Source organism: Lemur catta, chromosome 18 (assembly GCF_020740605.2).
Source record: "Lemur catta isolate mLemCat1 chromosome 18, mLemCat1.pri, whole genome shotgun sequence".
NCBI classification, from domain to species: domain Eukaryota; kingdom Metazoa; phylum Chordata; class Mammalia; order Primates; family Lemuridae; genus Lemur; species Lemur catta.
In genome coordinates, this window is record NC_059145.1 from 19,417,517 (window position 1) to 19,443,230 (window position 25,714).

Here is a 25,714-nt window from a genome sequence, read left to right on the forward strand (position 1 = left end):
ATTATGTCTGAAGCAGGACTTCAGTGGTTTAATGACACGACTTCCCACTTGTGGAAGCACCTATCTTCTATCAGGTGAGGGTATGTTGTGCTTTCTGTGTAGGTCAGAGGTAGCTGGTCTCATCCCAATAAAGAATCTGCTCATTTCCTGGTGATACACAGTCCAACTGCCTGATTGCCAGTCAAGGACATCCAACAGCATGTACTACTTCCAACTCCATAAACCTAGCAGCAAACAAAAGCTTCAAGGTTGAACTCTGCACCCTCGAAGAGGGCAAACTTAGCAATCCAAAGTGGATTGTGTAGTCACTATCCACCCAGCCCACTTGCTTTCAATTTTGTTACCACTTACCAGGCATGAGGCTAGCCTGCGAGGTTATAAAGATGATCAAAACAGTGGAGTTTACAGACTCGTAGTATACAGGGAATTGCCAGCATTTTTGTATATTCATTACTTTTAGTTTAAAAGATTACCTTCGGGAAGAAAAACCCTGAAACTTTACAAGTAAACCCAAAGACCACAAACTCCATGGCTAAATTTTAAACTAAAAACACTGTCCCCAAGCTGCTAGAAAGTAGTATACTCTTCATTTTAGATAGAGAAGTAGCCAGAGATCATGCATCTTATTCCCAGTCAGTGGGAGAATCAGTCTTCCTATTATTATCCCCAAACTCTCCATCAGCTATACAATTTAGTAAATCAAATTTAGTGGGGAAAAGTCACAGAGCTCAAACATGAATGAGAAGCTGAAAGTCAAACTATTCAACTAAGTTTAGAAACATGCTGACTAGTAAGTACTCCATCTCCTCCGAGTTCAGAGCCACAGACGTTACTCTCTGCTATACCTACTGTACAACAATGTGCATAAAGAAATGAGAATCCAGATTTGAAAACACAATCCTCCTCTCCACTTTGGGTAATTCTATACTTCTTACCACGCAGTTGTCTGAAAGTGGGATTTCTAAAATGATTCCAACACCAGCATTGTAGATCTGTGCATGTAGACTAGTGCCAAATTATGCCAATGGAGAAATTTTTACTTAAGTCCAGACTTCAGATTTCTGTCAGAGATCACTCTTGAAGTGCCTGCCAAACAACCACAACTGTCCACTCAACTTAGATGCAGCCTCCCTGTCGTCACTCCGCATTGCCACTTACGAAACAGCTGTAACAAAGCCATGCACTGCTTCCTTCCCGTAGATCATGAGACGCCTGTGGAGCCTCAACTATCTGAGGTAGGCAGGGAGGGGCCAGGGTGAACTATTATGGTAAATAAAGTAATTCCACACATGAAGATCTTCTAATTTGTATTTTATTGCATTATGAAAATAATACATTTATTTGGCAAAGTAATCTAGGCTCCAAGTGGAAATAAAAGAAAATTCTGAAGAAAGTGTACTGATTATTTTTTAATTGTGAAATAGTAGATGTATTCTAACCAATACATACTAGCATTCTTATTAGGCCAATAACCCAGTAAACCTAATTTTAATAATTCCATATGAAATTACAAGGTGTTTTTGCATTCATCCATTTTATGATTAGCACAAATCTCAAGAGAACTGACCTTCATTTTATCAAAACCAATGTATTTAAGAAAGTCCTGTTCAGAAGACAATTTGAAACACTAACCCAAATTTTTATTTCCTTTGGTTCTACAAGTTGCATTTTCATCCTTACCACAAGTTACATTTTTCATAATCAAACATTGTAGCAGCTTTAGATTCTGCCCAAGTACCTTTATAAGTAAACTAGTATATTACATTTACATTATTTGAAAAATTGCTGATTTTACAAATGCAAAAATGCATACATACATGCCTATCTACACCAGCAAAACACAATACTCTAAACCTCTATGCTTTTAACAGGCCACACCTTCTGGCCCAGGACTTCTGAGACACCTTTCCAAGCCAGAGGGTTACGGCTCACTGACCAGCAATTCCACTGCTCCGGAAACACTTTTGAAAGGTGTAGTTACAATAAACCCTAAGCAGAATAAATTGATCTAATAATCAACATTTAAAACGTGACATTTTCACTACTTATTTCTGGTCTGCTACATTTTCAGACTGAAAAGATATATATTTTTCAAAAATTTGCGATAATGTTTTCATTTTTTAAAAGGGAAAAGTGCTAAAAAAATATTACATATGTATTCTCAATTTCCTCATCAGCATCTTCCAATTCTTTCTACATGTTGGCTCACAGTCTAGAGTAACAGGTAAACGATCTGCTCAAGGTCAAAAACAAAATATCTTTAATCACTGAGGTCTTGATTCTTAAAAGAAGATCTTTTAATAGGACTTTGCTTGATATGTGTTAAGAAAATATGCCTAACATTAATTAGCCTTTTAAAAGTTCACAGATAAATCAGTTACTATTAGAACAGACATTTTTATTTAAGCAAAGTCCTTGTTAAGTGCACCTATGTATTATTTGTGGAAATTTACTTCCAAATGGCCATTAATATCTAAAGCCAGCTGAACAAGGTTTCCCAATTTAACTACAGAAGTATTCCACCTATGCTAAAGAAGATATTCCATGAGCATTCTACAATTATCTGTATAAACAGCAACAAGTTTGATCTATGATCAACATGAATATCTAATAAATATTAAAACTATTAAACTATAGATTAAAATGTAGATCTCTCATAGAGTTAAGTGATGTCATTTTGGTACATTCACCATTATTGTACTTTATTTAATAAAGAAATACATTTGCCCTTGCAAAAATAGCAATTGCAAGCTTACAAATAAAACCACAGACCTTAAAAGTCATGATGCTAAATCGTCAACTTATAACCAACAAAAATTGAGTTGTTTACAAATGGTCTATGGCACAATTAAAATAAAAAATATCAAAAGGTCACAGGATCTTAAAGAATAGGTTTATTGACAGTAATTTCATAAATATTCTAAAGAAAATTTCAGAATTTCTAAACTTAAAATGTTTAAAATCTGTTCTCATTGTCAAAATATTCCTCAACAAAATAAAGTAATAGGACACTATAAATGAACGTCACATTTAAAATCTGCTTCATTTTAACATTTTTGTTGCAAAAAAAAATTTTTTAATTTACAATGTGTGATTTTTCTCCCCTCTTGGGTATAGTAAACCAATATTTAGTTTTTATTCCAACTATTAGACATATTCATTCATAAATATATCACCTAGCTGCTGTTAACCTGACAGTCAGTCAGTCAGTAGTACATTACCCTACAAACATAAAAGGAGCCGAATCATTTAGGTGTTTTTAGCCTTTGCAATTTAAGTAGTCAAAATGCAAAACTTATGGTTGCCCCCCAAATCACCCAAAAACGTATGATACAGTGTCAGAAATTGTTCGCATCAGTTTTATAAGTTCATCTGTGGACTCCAGGTATCTGAAACTAAAAAAGGGATTCTTTTATATTTTGATAAAAATGTACTCGAATATTTCATAACATTAATATTTATTGCTTTATATGAATACTGTATTGAAAGCCCAAGCATTCAGTTTACACACAGAAATTATACAATTATATACCGCTTCACAAAGGCAGCGAACACATTACATTCTACAAAATCTACTTTACAGAAATTTAAAAATTCTAAATATCAAAAGGTACAGCTGAAGAAACAGGTATAAATTTGGCAGCCAGTAATTTTGACAGGGAAGTTGCAGCTTGCATGACTTTAAATATGTGAATTTGAAAATATTGAGTTTAGAGTAATCATTGTGCTTTGTGTTGATCTGAAAAATATAACACTGGCTGTCGAAGAAGCATGTTCAAAAATATTTAATTCACTTCAAAATGTTATACAAATTATGGTGGTTTCTATGCACCCCTAAAGCTTCAGTCATTTAGCTCAGGTACATGACTAAAGTAATATATTAATTCTTCCAGTACAGTGGTGTTTCATACCATTGACATTTGCATACTCTAGAATAATTTAGAAAGAAATGTGTAATATTCACAATGTTCAGAAAAGCAAGCAAAAGGTCAAGGAACCTGCCTGGTTCTTCTGAGATGGTCTCATGTCAGCTTCGTAAGTATTCATTCTACAAAACAGTAAGCTAATGTTTGAACACAATTTCCAAGATAAAGCACATTTTCTCATAAATAATGAAGTCTTTTTTTCTCAGGCACCTCAGAAGTATACAAAAGAATTTCAGTTTGAACAGATCTCTTGGAATGTGTTTAACCTGGTATTTCAACAGACTTAAGATTTCCAGGGTTTCATAAGGGCCAGATTTTATTCGAATTACTCAGAAGAGAAAGAAAATGTCTTCTGAAAGAGGTGAACTCAATCATTACCAATAGAAAAAGTATCCACTGTATTCTTCTCTTATAGAAACAGAAAAATATAACATTTCCCCCCTTAGAATATTATATATATGTATATATGACTTAAAGTTCCATTGTACATAGTCAAACAATAAAATCTGGAAACCAGCATGAAACCCTATAATTCACATGTTAAAATGTTGAAACTATGACCAAAATATGAAAACTGCTAGAGCTGTCAGAAAGAGACAAGACAAAAAGCTTTCTTGCATATGTATAAACTAAATGTGATAATCTCAAAAAATTTTCAAAATTATAATTATTACTTTCCAGTTTAAAAACTTTAATTCTAAAAAAAAAAAAAAATCTATACACAAACCACTGATTTGACCAAACCAAAAAAAATGTCAGCGGTAAGCAGGACCCAGAGGAGCTGATATTCACAGTTCTTACATGTACAACTCTTTATTTTACAACCTGCTTCTCTTGTAAAACTAAAGGTCCACTTTTACATAAAAGTTTTATACAGTGTTAAAACCAGAACTGTATGTAAAATACTGCATCTAAATGTTTCTAAATAGTTAGTCTTGTTCCATTGGTTCATCTGTGACTTCTGTGGCTTCATCATCATTTTCGATGGATGATTCTGAGAGAATCTCTCCAGTTTTACTGGAATTGGATCCTATTAATTCTTCTGCTTCCTGGCAGTCAGAAGAACTACTACTTACAGGGCCTGTGTTTTCACTACCTTCAGAATGTTGTAAATCTTTCTCAGCTTGAGACACATCACATTCCTCCATTTGATTATTTTCCTCAGAAGTCTCTTCATTCACAGTTAAGGCATCATCAGATTCTTTTTCTTGACTTTTTCTTTCTGGGATCATTTCTCTTGATGTCATAAAAGACTCTAAAAATAAGCAAATGTGTTGTAGTTAAATTTTATTTTCAAAATACTTCCACAGTTAAGTTTCATGAATTCTGATATTCTATAGTTCAAATTATATCCCCTGAAATTCTGCAGCAACTACACACAGGTGGGAGAAAAGCCCAACATCAGCATTATAAGGAGTTCCATTATGTTAAATTCTTTCATGAAAAAAATGAAGTACAAGAATTTGAGGATCTCCTTACTCCACCCTTTTACTGATGGTCTCTAAATACCTTCTTCTTCCTCTTCATCCTCTTCTTCATCGTCTTCTGTACAGTGCTGCCTGGTACAACTACTTTCTCTGTCTTTATCCTGAGATGAAGATGATGCTTCTGTTTCTTCTACCATAACTGAAGAAATTTCACTGGCAGTTGTTTGACTGGCCGTTTCTCTGACTTCACCTTCTTTGTCAAACCTGAGTCTTTTTACCTCATGCCCCTCAGCTTCCACAGCGTCTTCATCTGGATGTTTATTTTTTGTAGGGCTCACTGAGGAAACTTCTGATTCAGACATCGGAGAGTCACTGCAAATGTTTTTTTAAAGTGTCATTAATAACATTTCCTCATCTTCTACATTTTCATTTTTAAGATCTAACACTTAGTGTCAAAGTTAAATTATAACATCTGATCAAAGAAAAATACAAGAGAATAATTTTAAGACAAACTAAACTGCTTCTCATTAGGACCTAGTCAGCAAATTACATGATCTTTCTGTGCTATTCTCCAGTTAACTTAAATATCCTCCCATAATAAAACTGTAAGTCTTTCATATAAATACACTCTTTTAAAACAATTTGGAATAAGATGGGGAAAGGGAGAAAGACTTGAAAGAAGGTGGAATATACCTTAGTATTATTTTAACATTTTATACATTATTTGTATAATTAAAAACCAAAAAAAGCAAAACCAAAAGCAAAGTCATGGTACAAAATTAAATGAACATTTAGAATACAGAACTTGTGGAATAAACCAAACCAGACAAGAATTAAGGAATTTCTCTCTGAGGCTGTCAATGACTTTTTACAAAGTCATTTTCTACTTAGTTAACCATCCTTGAGGAGTAAAGACAGGGAGGATTTCTGACTCCATCTCCAGCAACTGATCCAGGTTTGGAGGCAAATTAACCTGCCTGACACTTATCTTGGTGTAAACGTCATTCTCTCTGCATGTACCCAGATAAGACATCAGTACCCTGGCTTGTTCTATGTAAAACTCAAGGTCTATGAAGGTACCAACTGAAGTCTATTGGCAAATTATGCTTTTAAGCAAACCAAAACCAGATGGTAAACTCATATTTCTATGAGTACATTCTGATAGCAAAGAAAATAAAAGGCAACGTAAAAAAAAATTTTTTAAGAGAAAATTTGGAATAAGATATAAATAAAAGGTTTCCTTTTTGGATCTACAATGAGAAACTAGTCACACAACTTCAACTTATTTATAAAGATCTTCTCTAAGTAACTTTCAAAATTAAAAAATGCCATAACTACGTTACTTTCTTTAGACCCTATTTTTAAACAATCTTCCTGAATTAGCAGTTTTAAAGTCTGTTCTATGTTCATCTTCAGCTAAAGCTGCAAACAGAAGCCACAGCTCCTACAAACCAAATTAAAACCTTGTTCTATCCCTCAGAATAGTATATTATAAACACTAAGTAATGAATGTTGAAAACCATTAATGTTAACTTTCAATAAAAACTTTTTTGTTTTTGAATGTAAAACATATACAAACCTGTGATTTTTCTCTTCATTTGGCTGTAAGTTTGACTCTTTGTTGTCTGTGCTCTCAGGCAAACCATTTGTTGTCATGGGGGCTGACAAAGAAACCTTTGGTCGATTAAGTGGCCTGGGTGTTCCAGGCCCATTTATATTAGACCTATAATAAGATAAACGAACATCATTTTCCATTTTTGTAACAAGTTACCCCTCCCATAGTATATTTATATGAACATGTCACATAAGTATTTGCTGTATTTGTTTTCAGATGCCTTTTACATTAACTAATTTTGTGTGGTATACACTATATCATCCATAAAATGCCCAATTTTCCAAAAGCACACTGAGTCTGCTACTCAAAATCAGGAAAATGCAAACTCTTTGGATATTAAGAATCAATAACCTCACCTCTCAGTATAGCTTGGTGAATTTCCAGGAAACATAACACCATTCATTCGATTTAAACTATTGGAATTATTTTTCCTATAAGAAAAGAAAATACATTTGTGGGTGGTTTAGTTCTTTAATTCTGTTTAAGAATCATGGGTCTAAAAGATTCAAACAAAGACTATTAGAATTAACATAAACATACACTATAATTATAAAAAAAATCTTCAGTCAACATTACTTAACTTTGTACTGTTTTACAATTTCTTCCAAAATACCTCACATTCATTAGCAAAACAAATAGTTCACAAAGGGAAGTAATTCTTTTTAAAAATAGTTTCTCTACAACATAATATGTCAAGAAACATATTTTGGGATTATTTCAGTGTCTCATTTACCAATACAGATATATCTTGAGAAAGTTCTAGAAACAAATTCACTGTTGTTACCTTCTTAGGAAAGCAGAGGCAGCTTAACCTTAAACCAACGGTTCTCAACAGAGGGCAACCCTCTCTCCCTGCCCTTCGCACCCTTAGGGGACATTTGGCAATGTCTACAGGTATTTGGAGGAGTGTAACACTACTGGCATCAGTGAGTAGAGGCCAGGGACACTACTGAACCTCATATAATTTCGCAGGACATCTACCCAGAAGAAAGAATTATCTGGTCCAAAATGTCAATAGTGCCAAGACTGAGAAACAATGCCCTAAACTGAGTTCTTAACTTTGCCATATATGAATCTTAACAACTGGAGATACTTTTCCATCATGAAGAGGAATGCCATCAAGCAGCTACTCCAAACATAGGACATATGCCCCAGAAAGGCATCTAGGATGGCATCTCCTGGCTCTGAGTGCCATGGCAGTACATAAATCCAACAATATTAGAATTACAGCATAGTACCAATCTCTTTAATCCAAATCTCTCTTCTGGAAAAACATAGGTAATGTTATTAGTAATATTCCACTTTGGGGACTGGATGGCAAGTTCACACGCATTTATAAATGTAATCACAATTACATGTAAAATAAATGCAATCTATTTAAGAATAATGTTTAAGTAACATAGCAAATAGAATACAATAATAATATACTAGAAAAAGAAAAAATCTCTATACTTACTCTGAAGAAGGATAAACACAGCTAACAACCATCACATTCTGCAACAACAAATATTGGTGATTAACTATAAGGAAAAGTAATACAAAGGAAAGTTTTGTCTTGTTTTTAAAAAAGTACTATGAGATAAAATCTAATCATTTGTTTTTAATTTCTCAGAATTCCCCTAGTGTGTTGTTTCCATTTACTTTTGCTAATAAAGGAAAATAGTTAAAAACGACAACTGGTAAAACAAAAACTAAAACAATAACAACAAAGGGCCAAAATAAAATACCCTACCAATTTTTCTTTTACTAGTCTTTGTTTTTTTATCCTAATCTAGTTACTCTAGAGCCCTGACATCACATACTATATGTAATAGAATGGAACCATGCTCTCTTATTTTAGATGGAATCACCCAAAGATGTTTAGAGATTGAAGTATTTGGGCCAAGTGTAATGATTTTCCTTATAAAGCAATACCCAATCCAGAGCTGCCTGTGTTGCATCATATATCCCAAGGAAAGAGACTCAAACCTTTTTTGCAATATACTTATAATCATCCTGGCAATAATTACTTCAAAAATAGGCAATATTCACTGAAAGTTTACTATAAGCCAGTATGAGTGCTTTGCATTTAATTCCACTCACAGTCCTATTATTTTCCACATTTTAGAAAGGAGGAAACTTAGGCTTACGTTAAGTAACTGGCCCACAGTCACATAACTAGGAAGCACTGAAGCCCTGATCTGAAGGCAGGGCTCTTGGTATGACTACTGTGACATATTGCCTCCGTATCCAAAGAGCTCCAAAATGTAACTATTAAAAGCCTCGGAGCTGAAAAATAAATACTGATGAATCATCTCAGCTTCCTGGCCTTTGGCAATCTTATTCAACTGAGGGCACCAAGGATCAACAAAACATATCAATCCCATAAGGCTCTAAGAACTAAATGACTAAGTAATGGTTTTGAATCCCTGTTCCCAAGGTAAAGCTTTTAATTAGAATGAGAACCTTAAAATGTATGTTTTAGGATCAATCACCAACTGAGAATTATTAAGACTTGGTTCTCCTGTGGCTCATTCACTTGCTTTTCACTCCAGAAAGACAAGTCAATTTCTTACTTTTCATTCCCTTCAACACCTTGATTCATCATGTTGTTTTCTTTGTCCAGAATGATGCCCTTCTTCTCCCTTATTACTGACACTCCTCATCCACCCCCCACAAAAAACACAAAACAACCCCCCCAATGTTTATCCCTAAATCTGTACTGAATTTTTCTACTCAATACCTAATTTAAAAGGTTTGCACTAGTAAATTTCCAAAGGTGTCTACCTCTGCACTCCAGAATTAAGAAAATGAATTCCATGGGTAAATAAGTTTGCAAAACATTCTATCAGAAAGTTAAAATGTCAACTGTAAAACTTCTTAGAGCCTTTAATATGTTCATGTACACAATGAATTTCCCAAGAAGTAATAAACTGGTTTCCCCAAGTTTAAACCTTCACCACACAAGCCCTCCTCTGCCACCTTCTATTAAATCTCTCTCTGAAACATAGAGCTTGGAAAACAACTCAGGAAAAACTCAAAGTAGGCTGGAAAATCTATTTCAAGAAAAGGTGCCTGAAACAGATCTTATTTAATGTTCTTTTATGAAATCCATTGTACTACTTTTAATATAATTCCAGTAATAAAAATACCTTTTCTACTCCTCTGAGAAATTTGTCTGTTCCTGTATAGTTTCTCCTTGGATCTGTTAGCAATTCACATAGTCGCTGAATAGTAAAAGGGATACTGCAAAAGAATATAATTTTATAGTTTGAGGTCATTAATTATCAAGAGAATTAGGAACATTATTTCTTTGCTAGTTAAAGTTTTATCTAGTTACCCACGTGTTAAGCTACAAAAAAAATGCTGTAATAGGGAAATGAATGGACGAGTCATTTAAAAACAGACAGGACAATAAGTATACTTGTCTTTTTACTTAACAAAAAACCTCTCTCTTTCTTGCTTGAAAAAGCAATAAAAAAAGAACACCCAAAATTAAAAGAAAATTTCAAAACTGATTGAGACAAAAATTAATCTTCTAAATCCTGATAATTCAATTTTAAGCTTACCTGACAGGCAACACAAATGATAATCAAGTTAGAGTTTATTTAAATATAGAAACTTTTCCTCAAACATTCCCCTGTACACAAAAATTTCTTTTAAAGTGTTCAAACTACAAATAATTTTGTTATGAGATAGACCAAGATAAATGATTCCAATGAAAAAGTATCTTAAATAAGGTTCTGCTCCATTATTAAAATTTTATATACAACCAATGTGTTCAATCAAACTTAAAATATACACAAAAATACTCAATATTTTTATAAGAACCTATGGCTAACTTTTACAAGTACTCTCACCATACTTCAATTTTCACTTGATCAAAGCAAATACAAAACTGACATAAGATGGAACTAAAATCATTTTATAAATACAGAAAAAGTTTTCAGTTCACATAACTATTAGCATTCAGCAGAATTACAAACTGAACAGCAAAGTTAATGAGCAACATATGTATGACAAATGCAGCTAAAAAGTACAAACATAAATCTTCTGACTTCAATGTTTGCCATACAAATCTATTTATTCTCCTTAATGAGAATTACAAAGCCTCAAATTAATAATTAACATTCACAACATTTATTTTTTAAAGGCAATTCAACACAATATTCTCCCCCACCCCACCAGGTAAAGCAGCTAGTGAGTAATAGTGCCAGGACTCAAACCCAGTTTCTCTAACTTCAAATCCCATGTCCTGTCCGCTATACCACATATACTTTACAAAATCATAGTTGTTTATCTTCTAATTGGATAAACTACACTTGGTTCTCATATTCTTACCATCAACACTATTCTTACTTATGTTCTTATAAAAGTCAGCGTAAGATTTACAACGCATTTTGGAAACACTAAAAGTAAATGTTATTCATATGAAAACAAATACTTTAGATATTTGAAAGTCCAAGCATTAATCTTTTCTCAATTAGCATTCAAACCTAAAAGTGAGAAAACTTTGTTTTGCCAAAAGACAGGGAACAAAATAAAAGATGAAATGTTTGCCTGCTACCACAAATATTCAGAAGCAACTGGAAATACAGAACTTCTTTGATGTTCATCATGACTGCTACAGGAAATTCCTTTGGGTTCCTGAGAAAGAATACTCATTCTTGCTTTTGAAAATCTACTCAGATCAAAGCACACTGTCAAAACTAAGAATCATTTTAAATGGAAAAGAGAAGTACAGAGCATACCAACAGCATTACTAATCATGAAACAGTAAGCTCACACCATCTTTTAGTTCATTCCCATAAAGATAACACATAATTGGAAATCTATAGCTAATATATAAAACTCTAACTCCATGTAAAAAAATGTTTAAGGCCGGGCGCGGTGGCTCACGTCCATAATCCTAGCAACCCTGGAAGGCTGAGGTGGGAAGATTGCTTGAGCTCAGAAGTTCGAGACCAGCCTGAGCAAGAAAGAGACCCTGTCTCTACTAAAAATAGAAAAATCAGCCAGGTGTCATGGTGTGCCTGTAGTTCCAGCTACTCGGGAGACTGTGGCAGGAGAATTGCTTGAGCTCAGGAGTATGAGATTGCTGTGAGCTTGGCTGACGCCATGTCACTCTACTCAGGGCAGTAGAGACTGTCTCCAAAAAAAAAAAAAGTTTTTACGCATTTTCCCAAGCTGCATATATAACAAACAATATGTTTCTTGATTGTCTTTTCTCATCCTTGACTGAAAGCTTCTTAAAGGCAGGAGTTCTTCACATATACTATACTCATTATATAATTTGCATACATACATATTTGAAATCCAGTGTCATCATGGATCTCAGAATATTAGTGGTATACCTGCACCTTAGCTCCTCTTCTAGTTCATGGCTCTTCAAACCTTAAACACACATCACAACTAAGCTATTTCTTCATTAATTATCTCACAGTGATACTGCAATTAAAGAGTTTATATATGTTATTGAAAATATACAAAATAGCACATTTGGGTATTCAAATAGTACTTAACTGAAAAATAATTAGATATTGTCTAGTTATGCCTTCCCTTCAAACTAAAATTCTTTCCCACACCAAAACCTAATATTTTCTCATAAATTAAAATTAGTTTTAACAAATATTTTTAAACTTCCTGTTTAACATTTACACTAAATGTTTTGGCTAATTTTCTTTAGAAATGTGGCTAATTTTCTGTAGAAATGTAAGTAAAACTGTAGCCAATTATTAATATTGTATGTGTTGGTGAACAGTAATACTGCTACGGGGTGGAGACGGGTGTATGTGCTTATATAGCAATGCCAACAATAACAGCCTATGATAAAATGAGTTTACATTCTTAGACACTTTCAAAGCTTTTATAGTCATTTTACCAAGTATCCGACAGATGGCACTAAAATGTCACACAACACCCCTTCCTCGTGTGAATAGGCTAAAATACAACCAAACATTTCTTATAAATAAAAGCATCCACTGGAAATATGAATGTAACTTTAACAACAGGTCTTTTTACATACAGTTTGAACTTTTGGACTGTTAATCTATTCCATAAATAAATACCATGCTTGCTCAACAACACAGCAGACAGACACATTATTATAATTATAAATGCTAATAAAATTGTGTACATAGTGCTATGAAGATAGAATAAACTGTATGCCAAGCAAGTAAGCACAAACCTGAGAACACAAGTGAAGTCTCTAAAGCAGGCATAAGAATAATCCAATCTAAAATGAATGCATTAGTGCGGCCATATGAAAAGTTTGTTGATACTTTTCCATTAGATATATAGCACACAAAACAGTTTATTCTAACTCCCCAAAATATTAAGGCTTTTCTTAAGACAAACATGCTAAGAAGAAAAGTAAAAACAGAGGGAGGAGTGTTAAGCATGAATGTCACTTGTTCTCAATGAAAAGTCTGAACCAGAATCCTTAAATTTGGAGGAGAATGGGGAGATGTTCACTGGCAAAAGTATACTGTAAACTTTAGATAACTTTGTAGAAAAATACTTTGGATTACTTAGAATAAAATGTACTCAGTTTACTCAGCAATGATATCTTATTTGCTCACACTGTAAAATATAAAACTAGAATTATGTAAGGAACTGAAAAAATATGACACAACTAGCTAGCATTTCAAATTTTTAATTATGTCTACCAAATACAATAAAACTTTTACACACACACACACACACACACACACACACACACACACACACACGATCCAAAAGTAACAGATACTATCAGATGGTATTACTCAGAAATGCTACAGAAAGCTGTTGACCTTTTATTGGACAAATTATAAAGTAGAATAGTTTTTTGTTTGTTTGTTTTAAACTTGCTAGCCCACTAGGAGACTTTGCCCATGTTGAATTATCTAAGTCTCCATGCTCTTGCCTGGAAAATCAATGCACTTCTTACATGATTATCATGAGGACTAAATATAACATAATGTATAATATACATTAAATTACCTAATGGTGCCTTATGTATTTTAGAAAGTGTTCAATAAACCTTAGTTCCCATCATTATCCTGATTCCATCTACTATCTAATAGAGAATGTACAAAGGCACGAATGGTCCAAAGACCAACAAAACTAAAAGTGTAACTCTGTCTTTTAAAATATTCCTTTTAATTCCAAGAAAAGAACTGACTCTAATTAAAGAGGATCACACATTTCACATTGTTATTTCTTAATTTGAAAATGATGTATTCCCATTTACTATTCAAAAAAAAAAAAAAAGCCCAAGACTTGTATACCTAAAAGCTATGTAAATTCAAATACCAGGAAAGCTGCTGAACATCAGAGAAAGACATCTAAGCATAAAGTAGCAATTCAATGCTTTTTTTAAAAAAAGAAATTTTAAGCAGTAAGGCTAAACCCTAAAGAAACAATTTCCTATATTTGAAGCTCTGATTGTAGTTTGTCTTAAATGTATCTTAATTTGATTAAATGTTTGATCATTAAGACACAAAATAATCTGAATATATATCAGTTGGAAAGAAGGCACTCAAAAAAATGCACATTTCATTCAGACTTTATCTTAGAATTAACTACCTTACCTTGGTATTAAATAAGCAATTTTCCTCATGAAAAAGAAAGGAACATAATATATAACACAGAGGCTATTAGAATAAAAGCTGAAGAGATGACATAAAATTGGACATTCTGTTAAGAAAAATGTCAAAATAGCCATTTGCTTTTGTTTTATGCACGAAGATATGGATTTTACCATGTCTTTTCTGACTATAAATGGTCACATTGGCTGTACCTTAGTTAACAGAAATACTTAGTCTGATTTGAACTATTTAAGTAGAAGTAACTTAAATCTCTTAGCTATCAAAGGCTAACAAGTAAGTTCATAATTTTGTTTACTCTTAAAAGTTTTACCAAGTCAGAAATACCACTGGAATCCTGTGGTATCTTTACTTGTAGCAATATGCTCTTTCTGTACTAAGGCTTTAACATTTATATAAATATACACATACATATTCATATATTTTATATCCCAAATGCCAGAAATTCTTATTAAAAATTTGTAAAATGTGAAGTATAAAAAATAAAGAAAATGAAGAATTAGCCTTTCAACAGTAAAGAAACCCAATATTGTACCTAATGTACAACACAGTAATAAACAAATGTCTGTGTTTATTCCCCAACTCAAAATTAATCTACAGCAATTGTTAAAGCTTTTAGATCATCTCTTAGCATGCCTATAGTAGTCTGCAGTATCATTTCACTTGCATCAAATATAACTACCAAGAAAAAATTAGCTTCCTTTTAGTTCCCATTTTTCAATTTTAAGAATTTTATTAGAGAGAGCATCACATCAAACCACACTAACACTTGCCACAAGGCAAGGTGGGGAAATAAAGAGGGATGGCTATTAAATAATGCCAACTCTCAACTAAATATTCTAAGAGAAAGAAAGTAAAAGAAAATGAAAGCACGTACATTAACTAATAGATTCAATATGCTCAACAAATATTGACATGAATAATTAACAAAAACAAAAACCCATTTTTCACAGCCACCTGAGGAGCAGAAAATCCTGCAAGCAATAAAAAATGGGTTAAGGAAGTCAGAGAACAAAGCAACAAAAGGCTAAGGACCCATTCATTCCCTCAGTCCCTGAATAACCTACAACCAACTGTAAAGTAAACAATACAACCCGAAAAAGGGATATGTTTTGTATCTCCAATCCAGATTTTAGAGTATAAAAGTCTCATATATAACTTTTAAAAAAAGTATAAAGTGGCACCCTCTCGGGTGTAGAAATTTGTAAGAGATGCATGTGTGCACACAGGTAAGACAATCAGATGAAACTTTTCAAAACCAAGCAAAATCTGGTTGATCATGTACATTAAAATAACACCATAACACCAGAGAAGAAATTCAAAAGACAGAAAAACTACCATGCCAGAAGATGATAAGCAGTACTTCACTGTGACTGACTGTATCTGCCTTACACACGATGTAAAGATTCTTAGGTATCAAACGGCTGTCCACTTTTTCCCAACCCTCTCATAAATACATAGCAATGCTATTTAGTTTACTACTCACAGTGAGTGAGACTTACTGCCTGTTTTAAAGATGTTTTAGAGAGGTCTTAGATCACTAACAGCATTGACAAGGGAGGGGCAAGACTTATGTGATTAATTCACTTTTATATTGATTCTTTTTCCACTATAAATAATTGAGAGGACACAAAATGGTATCTTCTTAAACTACCAGGAATGTAACTTACATCCTCTCTACCTCTCAAAATTCTTCTTTGTATATCATCATAGTAATGAACCTACTTAACAATTTCTAAATTATATTCATGGTGTCTATGACAGGAAGAGGATTTCCATAAATGGCTCTGGTCTGAGTATGCCCATATACTCTTTTCCATTTTAATCCCAAGCAGAGGGCATAAGATGGCAACAAATATCTTTTAATCGGCCATTTTATTCAAATTTTTAGTTTCCGTTAATTTAATTTTTGGTGTTTCTCACCTAAGAAACTGTAACTTCAGTTCTGGAGAGCAGCTAAAATCCATCTTCTCCTATAAAATTTTAAAGTTCAAAAGTAATTTTAAAAGGACAAGAAAACGACTAAAAAAATTTAAAAGAACTTAAGCATTCAACTATGTAATTCTTCCATGACCCATTAAATACAGATCTAAATGTGCTTTTATTCCTTTAATTAATTCATCCATCCACCCATTTACACCATACATGTTTGAGAATCTATGGTGTTACAGCACTTACTCTTCTAGGCCTTGTTTGGAAAAGACATCCCCAGGCTCTCCAGAAGCTTACAGAGTTCAGGAAATCAAGCAAACAAGTGAATGAACAATTTTCACTTCAAGGAGGGAAAACTTGTATTTTGACAATATACTAAAATAATTTTAGAAAATGGATAATCTTTTATGGCAAAATACTAAGAAGCATCTAATATAGAGCCTTTACAAATTAAAGGCAAAAAAAACCCCAAAAACTTCCCAATAAGAAAACCACCAAAAGATAAGAAAACAAACAAACAAAAAGATATGAAAGGGCAATTCACATAAAGGGTATAAGCACATAAAAAGATGTTCCTGGCCAGGTGTGGTGGCTCATGCCTATAATCGTAACCCTCAATAAGGCTGAGGAGGGAGGTTCACTTGAGCCCAGGGGTTTGGGGTTGCTGTGAGCTAGGCTGATGCCACAGAACGCTAGCCCCAGCAACAGAGCGAGACTGTCTCAAAAAAAAAAAAAAAAAAAAAAAAAAAGTGCCATTTCACTTGCAGTCAAAGAAACATAAATACATACATACACACAAATATTGAAGAATTACAGTATGTGCACTTAATACACAAGGAAGAATAAAAATAAATGAACACATTCTGTGCGGTCAATTTTGCAGTACTGATAACTAGAAAAATTTTAAGTGTGCCTATGTTTTTTCCTAGTACATTTCTATATTTTAAAAAAGCAACAATCTATACATACATTTAATACTTGACATTCATCAACAAAAGAAGATATGTACAAGGATGCTCACTACAAGCATTGCTCATAATAGCGAAAAGATAAATGCCCACCACCAATGAAGACAGGGGCAATTACAGCCTGTTCACATAACAGAAAACAATGCAGCCATTTCAAATACATACACAAAAGATGTAGCTTTAAATGTACTGACATAGAGAAGATGTTAAAGCCCTTCTAAAAAGAGAAATACAACTAGCATACATGATTCTACTTTCATTCTTTTCTTTGTGTACTTCTATGACATTTGGGGACCTTTTTAAAAGCATGAATATATATCACTTTTGTAAAATTTAAAGATGACCTATTATAAATGGGAGGAAGAGTATATTATAAAGGACAAACTCTCAAATTAGTTGACAGTGAACAAAATGCTATTTCTTAGTAAATATTTTTAAAACTAATTTACACATATTCAAAACACAAAAATAAAATTGAAAAAGGTTATAGACATGTTTCAACATACCAATATATTATAAATCAGACAAAAAAGGATAAATTAAAAACTGAAAAATCTTAAAGTATCTGATTAAGACTTAGATTCTGCCTGATTAGAGAGAAAACACCATTCTGAAAAATCAAAAACTGCCATTCTGAAAAATCAAAATTTTAAAAATGTAAGTTCAAAATGCAAGCTATGCATGGTGACTCACGCCTGTAATCTTAACACTTTGGGAGGACAAGGTGAGAGGATCCCTTGAGGCCAGGAGTTCAACACCATCCTGAGCAAGAGCGAGACCCTCTCCCCTTATACTAAAAATAGAAAAATTAGCCAGGAGTAGTGGCATGCCCCTGTGTAAGTCCCAGGTACTCAGGAGTCTGAGGCAAGAGGATCCCTTGAGCCCAGGACTTTGAGGTTGCAGTGAGCTATGATGATGCCATTACCCCAGGGTGACAGAGTGAGACTCTGTCTCAAAACAAACAAAAAAACCCATACAGTTCAAAAATGGAAAGTGTTTTAAAAACAATTATACTGAAGTATACTTAGGCATCTGATCACTGTTCAAATCATTTTCTGAAATAGGTGAACTGTTTTATAGATTAAGAAATTATAACCATTTAGATTTAATAACCTATTAATATAGATTACCTATATCTGTATCTAGCCCAACTTAATTTGAAAGAATTGAAAATGGTATTCTTTATTACTAATTCAAAATCACAAGTAAATTAGCTTAAAATCACAGTGGTATAATTTGACCTGTTTCACCTTAACTTTTATTTTTGAATAGTAGCCATAAATTTATTGAAATAAAAGATGAGTCACTATAATGTCTTAAGTACTATTTATATATGTACTATTTATAAATATCCCCAAAAGTACTAGTCTTATCTTGAACACATTCATTCAATTCAATAGTAAATCTTATAGAACATACTTCTAAAACACAGCATGTGTCTTTGTCTGCATAAGTGCTTTTTAAAAAATTATTTTAGTTAATAAGGAAATATATGCATGTAGTTAAATAAACTTCAACAGTACAAAGAAAATAACTCTTCTTTCCACTCCAGATCTCCAGAAGTAACTATAATTAACGGATCCTCAAAGACAAAAAGCTATAGTTTCTCCCCCACAAAAAGCATTTCAGTATCAAAGCCAAAAAGCATAAGGGTTTGATATTTTAAGCAGAATTCCTAAACTTAAAAACAGAATATATTAATAACAAAGGGTTTAACTGGATTACACTATCTTGTTTTAAGTCTCATGTAATGAAATACCTGAAGGTAAAAATCAGATCATTTATGCTACCTAAAAATACAACTGAAAGCCCCTCAAATAAAATCTACCTGTAAATATGAATTCATTGGTTAGCATATCCACAATTCATTATATTTGGTATTGTCATTCCACACTCCAAACTGTTAATGCCAACTAAATACTGAACAAGTCAACTTCACAAACACTTCTTCCCTTCAATTTAAAAGAAACCCTAAAAATACAAAATCCTAAAAAGAAATAATTTTAAATGACAGAATATGAGACACAGCAACTTCTTTTTAAAGATCAGTTTTATCTTAGTACAGAGAGCCCTTCTGATGTTTTTAATGTTTTACAAAAGGCTAAAAAATGGTTACTTGTTGGGTGGGTGGAGGAGTGGGGACTCCAAAACAATTTCTAAATAAGAGCTTACTAATAAGAATACTTTTATAAATTGCTATTTTTCATTTTAAAAGAAATGTAACTTCTCTTAATGATACACAGGTTCTATACAAAGTATAAAGATATACCAAATATAAAACAAGAAAAAAAGTTTAAATATTTCCTGATAAATGAATGTTTCCACTGTTATGCCCAGTTAAAATCTGAATGTCGCTGAGAGCCATAAAGGTAGTTCTAGTTTCTTGGGGGCGGGCCTGTAAATATTTTAAATCTTTGTAAGCTAAAAATCATTAAGTATTATATGTCACAAGAAACACAGAACTTATTTTAATGTATAATCAATTCTCAAACCAGACACATTAAAACTTAAGAAAATCTATAAAGTTTTGCTACAAATTAAATCTTTAAAATAGTATTAAATGCATACCCATTAAATCCAGTGACAATTTTCAGTATTCTTTCCTTCATTTCATCAAAGGGAATATATTCAACATTAGGGTTGGGAGGACCTCTTGGTTCAGGAGCTGAAGTTCTGAAATCATCCATCACTTTCTCCAGTTTGAAAATAAAATAGCCTTTAAATTGGGACCACTGAATCCTATAAACAAAAAATTAAAAAAATATATATAATGCCATGTAGCTTTACAATTCTTGAACACAGAGCACAAATACAGAATATACCACGACACAAAATTAAGATGTGAATAATCAGTAGTGAGAAGGTCTTTGTTCAGGAGCATGCATCATCATGCCTGATCAGTCTCACAAGCTCCAAGCTGATTCCATCCAACTTCCCCGACCTAAACAAAACCCAAATCTCTGATTAAAACCTTTAAAATGAACCACCGCTGGCTGAAAGCCTATGATGTGCTAGGTCCCATTCTTAGCATGTTTAAAATAGTATTTCTTTTTCACCCTTATAACAAACCTAACCAAGGAGGTGTTTGTTAGTGTTCCATTTAAGACAAATCAGAATGAATCCACACCTTAACCTCTTAACATCCAAACTATAATGCTTACATGGACTAATAAAGTTTCTTGTCTTTCATCTGCTAAATAACAGAATAAACTTTAATTTCTCCCTTTTCTTTCTCTTTTAGTGAGTATTTTCAGGTTCTTTTGTCATTTAAGAGGTACACATCGTAGGTTCTACCCAACCAGTACTTGCACAGTGAAAATACATGATTTCCTTATGTAATTTTCATATCTCTTCATTTATTAAATTAATATAAACACCTTTCTATCCCGCTTCCCTCACATTTTACCACTAATATAAGAGGAAATTTTATAATTTTATCTGCCTGAATGGCCTAAACTCCTCCAGGAGATGCAAGAATCAGAAAAGCCAACCGTTTCCTCAGGTAGACAGTACCAGCAGATCAATCTCTTACACAGGTGGACTACTTAAAATTACACAAAATAAAGGGAATGCTAATCTGTAATTACCCTTCCATCCCATCCAGCAACCCTAAATTAGGCCAGCAGTTTTCAAATTGTGGTTTAATAGGTCAAAGCTATTGTCATAGAATAAACTGAATTTTCATTGTGTTGACGTTTGCATTGAAAGGTACAAAAGCAATGGTGGGTAAAACTGATGGCAATTTACCAAGCAAGAATCAAGGCAACAGCACCAAACTGTACTGCTAGCAGTAGTGGTCATCGCCTTCTTCACCACCACCTTCTCACAGTAAAAAAAAAAAAAAAAAAAAAAAAGGTTTCACTTAAAATGTAATAAAGAAAAATTATATATTTCATTAAATCCCAATCCTTGAATACACATCTTTTAATAGTCTGTAGCAAAATGAGAAATACACACATAAGAACTTATACTGCATATCAAAGTGGTATGGGAATCTCAAGGAACACTTGAATATTGCTGCCAGCTAAACTAGCTGCCACTTTTCATGGAACACCATTTTTACGTGAAAGGACTGCCACACAAAGAATGCTAACAGACTGGGAGAATGTGGTAGACATTTTCCTGAAAATGAATAAAGTGAGCCTATCATTTTAAGAGAAACTGATGAAAATATTTGTTACCAATGATGAAATGTGAACTTCCAAGCAAAAAACTAAAAGTTGGAAAATTTTTATTCTTCATCCTGAGCTTGGAAGGCTCCCGATACATTCATTCCCAAGACATTTTGAAAGCAATCAGTGTTGAGATACTGTGTGACACCAAAAACACAAGCAACAAAAGACATAAACTGGACTACACAAAACTTGAAAATTTTGTGCATCAAACAACACTATCAACAGAGTGAAAAGGCAACCCACGAAATGGGAGAAAATACTTGGAAATTCTTATGTCTGATAAGGGGTTAATATTCAAAATATATAAAGAACTCTTACAACTCAACCAAAAAAGACAACCCAAATAAAAGATGGGCAAAGTACTTGAAGACACATTTCTCCAAAGAAAATACACAAATGTCCAACAAGCACATGAGAAGATACTCATATCACTAATCTTAGGAAAATGGAAATCAAAACCACAATGAGATAAAAGTTGGTTGTTATCCAAAAACCAAAATAATAACAAGTATTGGGGCTGGCAAGTAAGTAGAGAAACTGAAACCTTGTGCACTGCTGGTGGGACTCTTGCCACTGTTGAAAACAGCATCGTTCCTCAAAATCAAACAAAAAAACAAAAAAACCACTAAAATTACGATATGATCCAGCAATCCCATTTCTGGATAGATCCCCAAAAGAATTCAAAGGAGGAACTCAATCAGACACTTGAACACCAATGTTCATAGCAATATTATTCACAATAGCCAAATGGTAACAATAACCCCAACTGTCCATCAACAGATTGAGGAATAAAATGTGATATATTACATAAAATGGAATATTATTCAGCCCTTAAAAGGATGGAAATTCTGACATGCTACCACATGGATTAACCTTGAAGACAGTGTGCAAACTGTAATAAGCCAGACACAAAAGAATAAATATTGTATGATTCCACTTATATGAAGTATCTAGAATAGTCAAGTTCAGAGACAGAAGAATGGTAGCTGTCAGGGGGTGAGGAGATGGAGGTATGGGAGTTATTGTTTAATATGTACAGTTTCAGTTTGGGTAACAAAAAGTTTTGAGGAGGGATGGTACTAATGGTTGTACAACACTGTGAATGTACTTAATGCCAATGAATTGTACACTTAAAATGGTAAAGTTTATGTTATTTGTATTTTACAACAAAATGTTTTTTTAAAAATGGGCACAAAATTTAAATAGGCATATCTCCAAAGAAGTTATACAAATGACCAATAAATACATGAAAAGATGCTGTTCCGCATTATTATCTATTAGGGAAATACAAATAAAAAATTTAATGAGATACCAATTTCACACCTACCAGGGTGGCTATAATCAAAAAGACAGGGCCGGGGAGGCGGCTCATACCTGTAATCCTAGAACTCTGGGAGGCCGAGGCGGGAGGATCGTTTGAGCTCAGGAGTTCAAGACCAGCCTGAGCAAGAGCGAGACCCCGTCTCTACTAAAAATAGAAAGAAATTATACGGACAGCTAAAAATATATATAGAAAAATTAACTGGGCATGGTGGCACATGCCTGTAGTCCCAGCTACTCGGCAGGCTGAGGCAGTTGGACTGTTTGAGCCCAGGAGTTTGAGGCTGCTGTGAGCTAGGCTAACGCCATGGCACTCTAGCCCAGGCAACAGAGCGAGACTCTGTCTAAAAAAAAAAAAAAAAAAAAAAAAAAGATGGATTAAAAACCAAGATGTGGGGATACTGGAAATCTCATACACTGCTTGTGGGAAGGTAAAATGGTATAGATGCTTTGGAAAACACTTGGGCAGTTCTTCAGAAAGTTAAATGTAGAATTGACATGTGACCCAACAATTCCATTCTATTACATGAGTGAAGTAGATGGTGTATAAATTTATCACTATTATTTTTAAAACTGGTGAAGATGATTACTAAAAGCTATCTGCATGTTTAATTTTTCCCTACTTTCCCTAGTCTATTTTGGAGAGGGCAATTTGAGGTTTAACAAACAAAAGCAGCACACATTATAATTTTTGATATGCCAATATTAATTTATGATTAATATACAATTGCCTATAGTTCCTAAAATTTAGCTTTCAATTTTATGAGACTCCCTACATACACTTAATTAATATTTAAGCACACCAGGGAAGGTTATACTGAAATAAGTCTTATATTTTTCATTTCTTTATTTGTAGTTTTAATAATCACCCACTATTCAGAATGTTTTATGAGTTCAGATTTCCATATGCACAGGTTTTTTATTTTTTTTAACCCCATCTTTCCATTAACCACTTGACATGACATCCATGAGATCCCAAAAAAGGGCATTAATGGGAATAGTCAGAAATGAAGTGAAGGACTCCAGGTAAGGGAAATTATGGAGTGCTTCAAAGACTCTATAACACTTATTCATGAAACAGGAATTAAGTCCTATAAACTGAACATGAATTGCCCACACATGGTATTTTAACTTTCAGATGTATCAAACAGAGTTATTTTAAATTAGATCCAAGAGATGCAATTCAAGTGAAACTATACCATATACAGATGGGAAAAAAAAACCTCCATAAAATGTGAAAGATACAGCTTTTTGTTGGAATACAACTATCTGATGAAAACAAAAACAGAAAACAAAAGTTATATAATACAGGCACAAAAACAGGCCATGAGCAAATCAACTAAAAATTTGGCAACAAAAATAATATCCTTAGGAATGCATTCATTGGATGAAGAGCAACTACAAAAGAACAATTTTTAAAAAACCCTTAGTTTTCAAAATCAAAATGAAATTCTAAACATGCTCACGAAACACATTTTCACCTTCAGAATCAACTTCTTGAAATAAAATGCATATTCAGAATTTAAATATTTGCTGAAATTAACTCAAGAATTTGCTGAAATTCCATTACCCATTAATTTTTTTAAGTAGGCTCATCTCTCTTTACTTCCATTTCTTCGCTTTCCTTTTTCCCTTTTTGCAGTTTTCTCCTTTGGGAAGTCATTACAGCTCATATCTCTAATAAACGTACCCTCCTACTAAACTCCACACTGACCTATTCTTTTCTCACCATAGGAATTCTTAAGTCAATATTAAAACATGTTTCCCTCACAATTCTCTAAAGGCTAAAGGTACTTTTCAGAGGCTAAAGGACAGAAAATTCATCTTTTCTTTTCCCAACTGGTGTTACAACAATTTAATGGCCAGTGACCACTACCGTAACTTGTTGCCTCTTACCACTCCAAATTCTATTAAGATCACTCTATTCAGCCTAATGGCATTCCACACAAAATTGTGGGGAAGCTAACATAAGAAAGCACAGGAGAGCCCTGCTACTACTACTACGACTACGACTACTACTACTACTATTACTACTGCCACCACAACCACCACCACCACCACCACCACCTACTCCAACGGTACATCAAATACTGCATGCACCATTTGTAAACATCAAAGGGGAATATGAGAAGAACGAATAAAAATGGAGCTGATCACTCATAAAAGGTGACAGGTTTACATAACAGTCTTCAAAAAGCAGATATTTGAATCGGAAGACTTAATTAAAAGACTAAGGCAAACAAAACAGGTAAATTTAATCTGGATATTAAATTAAATAAGTAAAAAATAACAAAAATAAGAACATGTGTATTGCTTACAAAAATCATGACATTTTTAAGAATTATAAAATACTAATTACTAGCTCAGAAAACCTCTATAAGTGGGACCCCAAACAAGTGAGGGTTCTTTTTGCATTAGCATACCATATCATACTATATTTTATTGATTAATGGAACATTAATATACATCAGTGGAACATAAAAGAGAGCCCAGAAGCAGACCCACACATACGTGAAAACTGGTATCTGGTAAAAGACAGACTATTCACTAGTCAGTAAATAGTCTCAGAAATATTAGGACTACTCCAAAATTTTACTAGAGTTTAAAAATAGAAGAAATAACATGGTTTTTTCCTTTTCTGATTATATCAACAGTACAGTCATTATGAAAAGTGAGAATACAGAAAATTATACACACATTAAGAACGAGGTGAAACATAAGAAATAACATTTTTTCCTTTTCTGATATCAATAGTCGTGAAAAATGAGAATACAAAAAATTAT

At 33.2% G+C, this 25,714-nt stretch overlaps 1 protein-coding gene across 2 annotated transcripts in view; it reads right to left on the bottom strand.

Annotated features, from left to right (window-relative positions):
• Window positions 1–1,298: 1,298 nt before the first annotated feature.
• PPP4R2 (protein phosphatase 4 regulatory subunit 2) overlaps window positions 1,299–25,714 on the bottom strand; it is a 57,633-nt gene continuing 33,217 nt past the window's right edge. For both annotated transcript variants that reach the window (XM_045530766.1, XM_045530767.1), the window contains 7 exons: window positions 20,005–20,175; window positions 10,100–10,193; window positions 8,425–8,462; window positions 7,325–7,399; window positions 6,933–7,076; window positions 5,436–5,725; window positions 1,299–5,181 (listed from right to left, as the gene is read on the bottom strand). In XM_045530766.1, coding sequence (XP_045386722.1) covers window positions 4,856–5,181; window positions 5,436–5,725; window positions 6,933–7,076; window positions 7,325–7,399; window positions 8,425–8,462; window positions 10,100–10,193; window positions 20,005–20,175 — 1,138 coding nt within the window. In that variant the 3' untranslated portion in view covers window positions 1,299–4,855. The remainder of the gene's footprint in view (window positions 5,182–5,435; window positions 5,726–6,932; window positions 7,077–7,324; window positions 7,400–8,424; window positions 8,463–10,099; window positions 10,194–20,004; window positions 20,176–25,714) is intronic.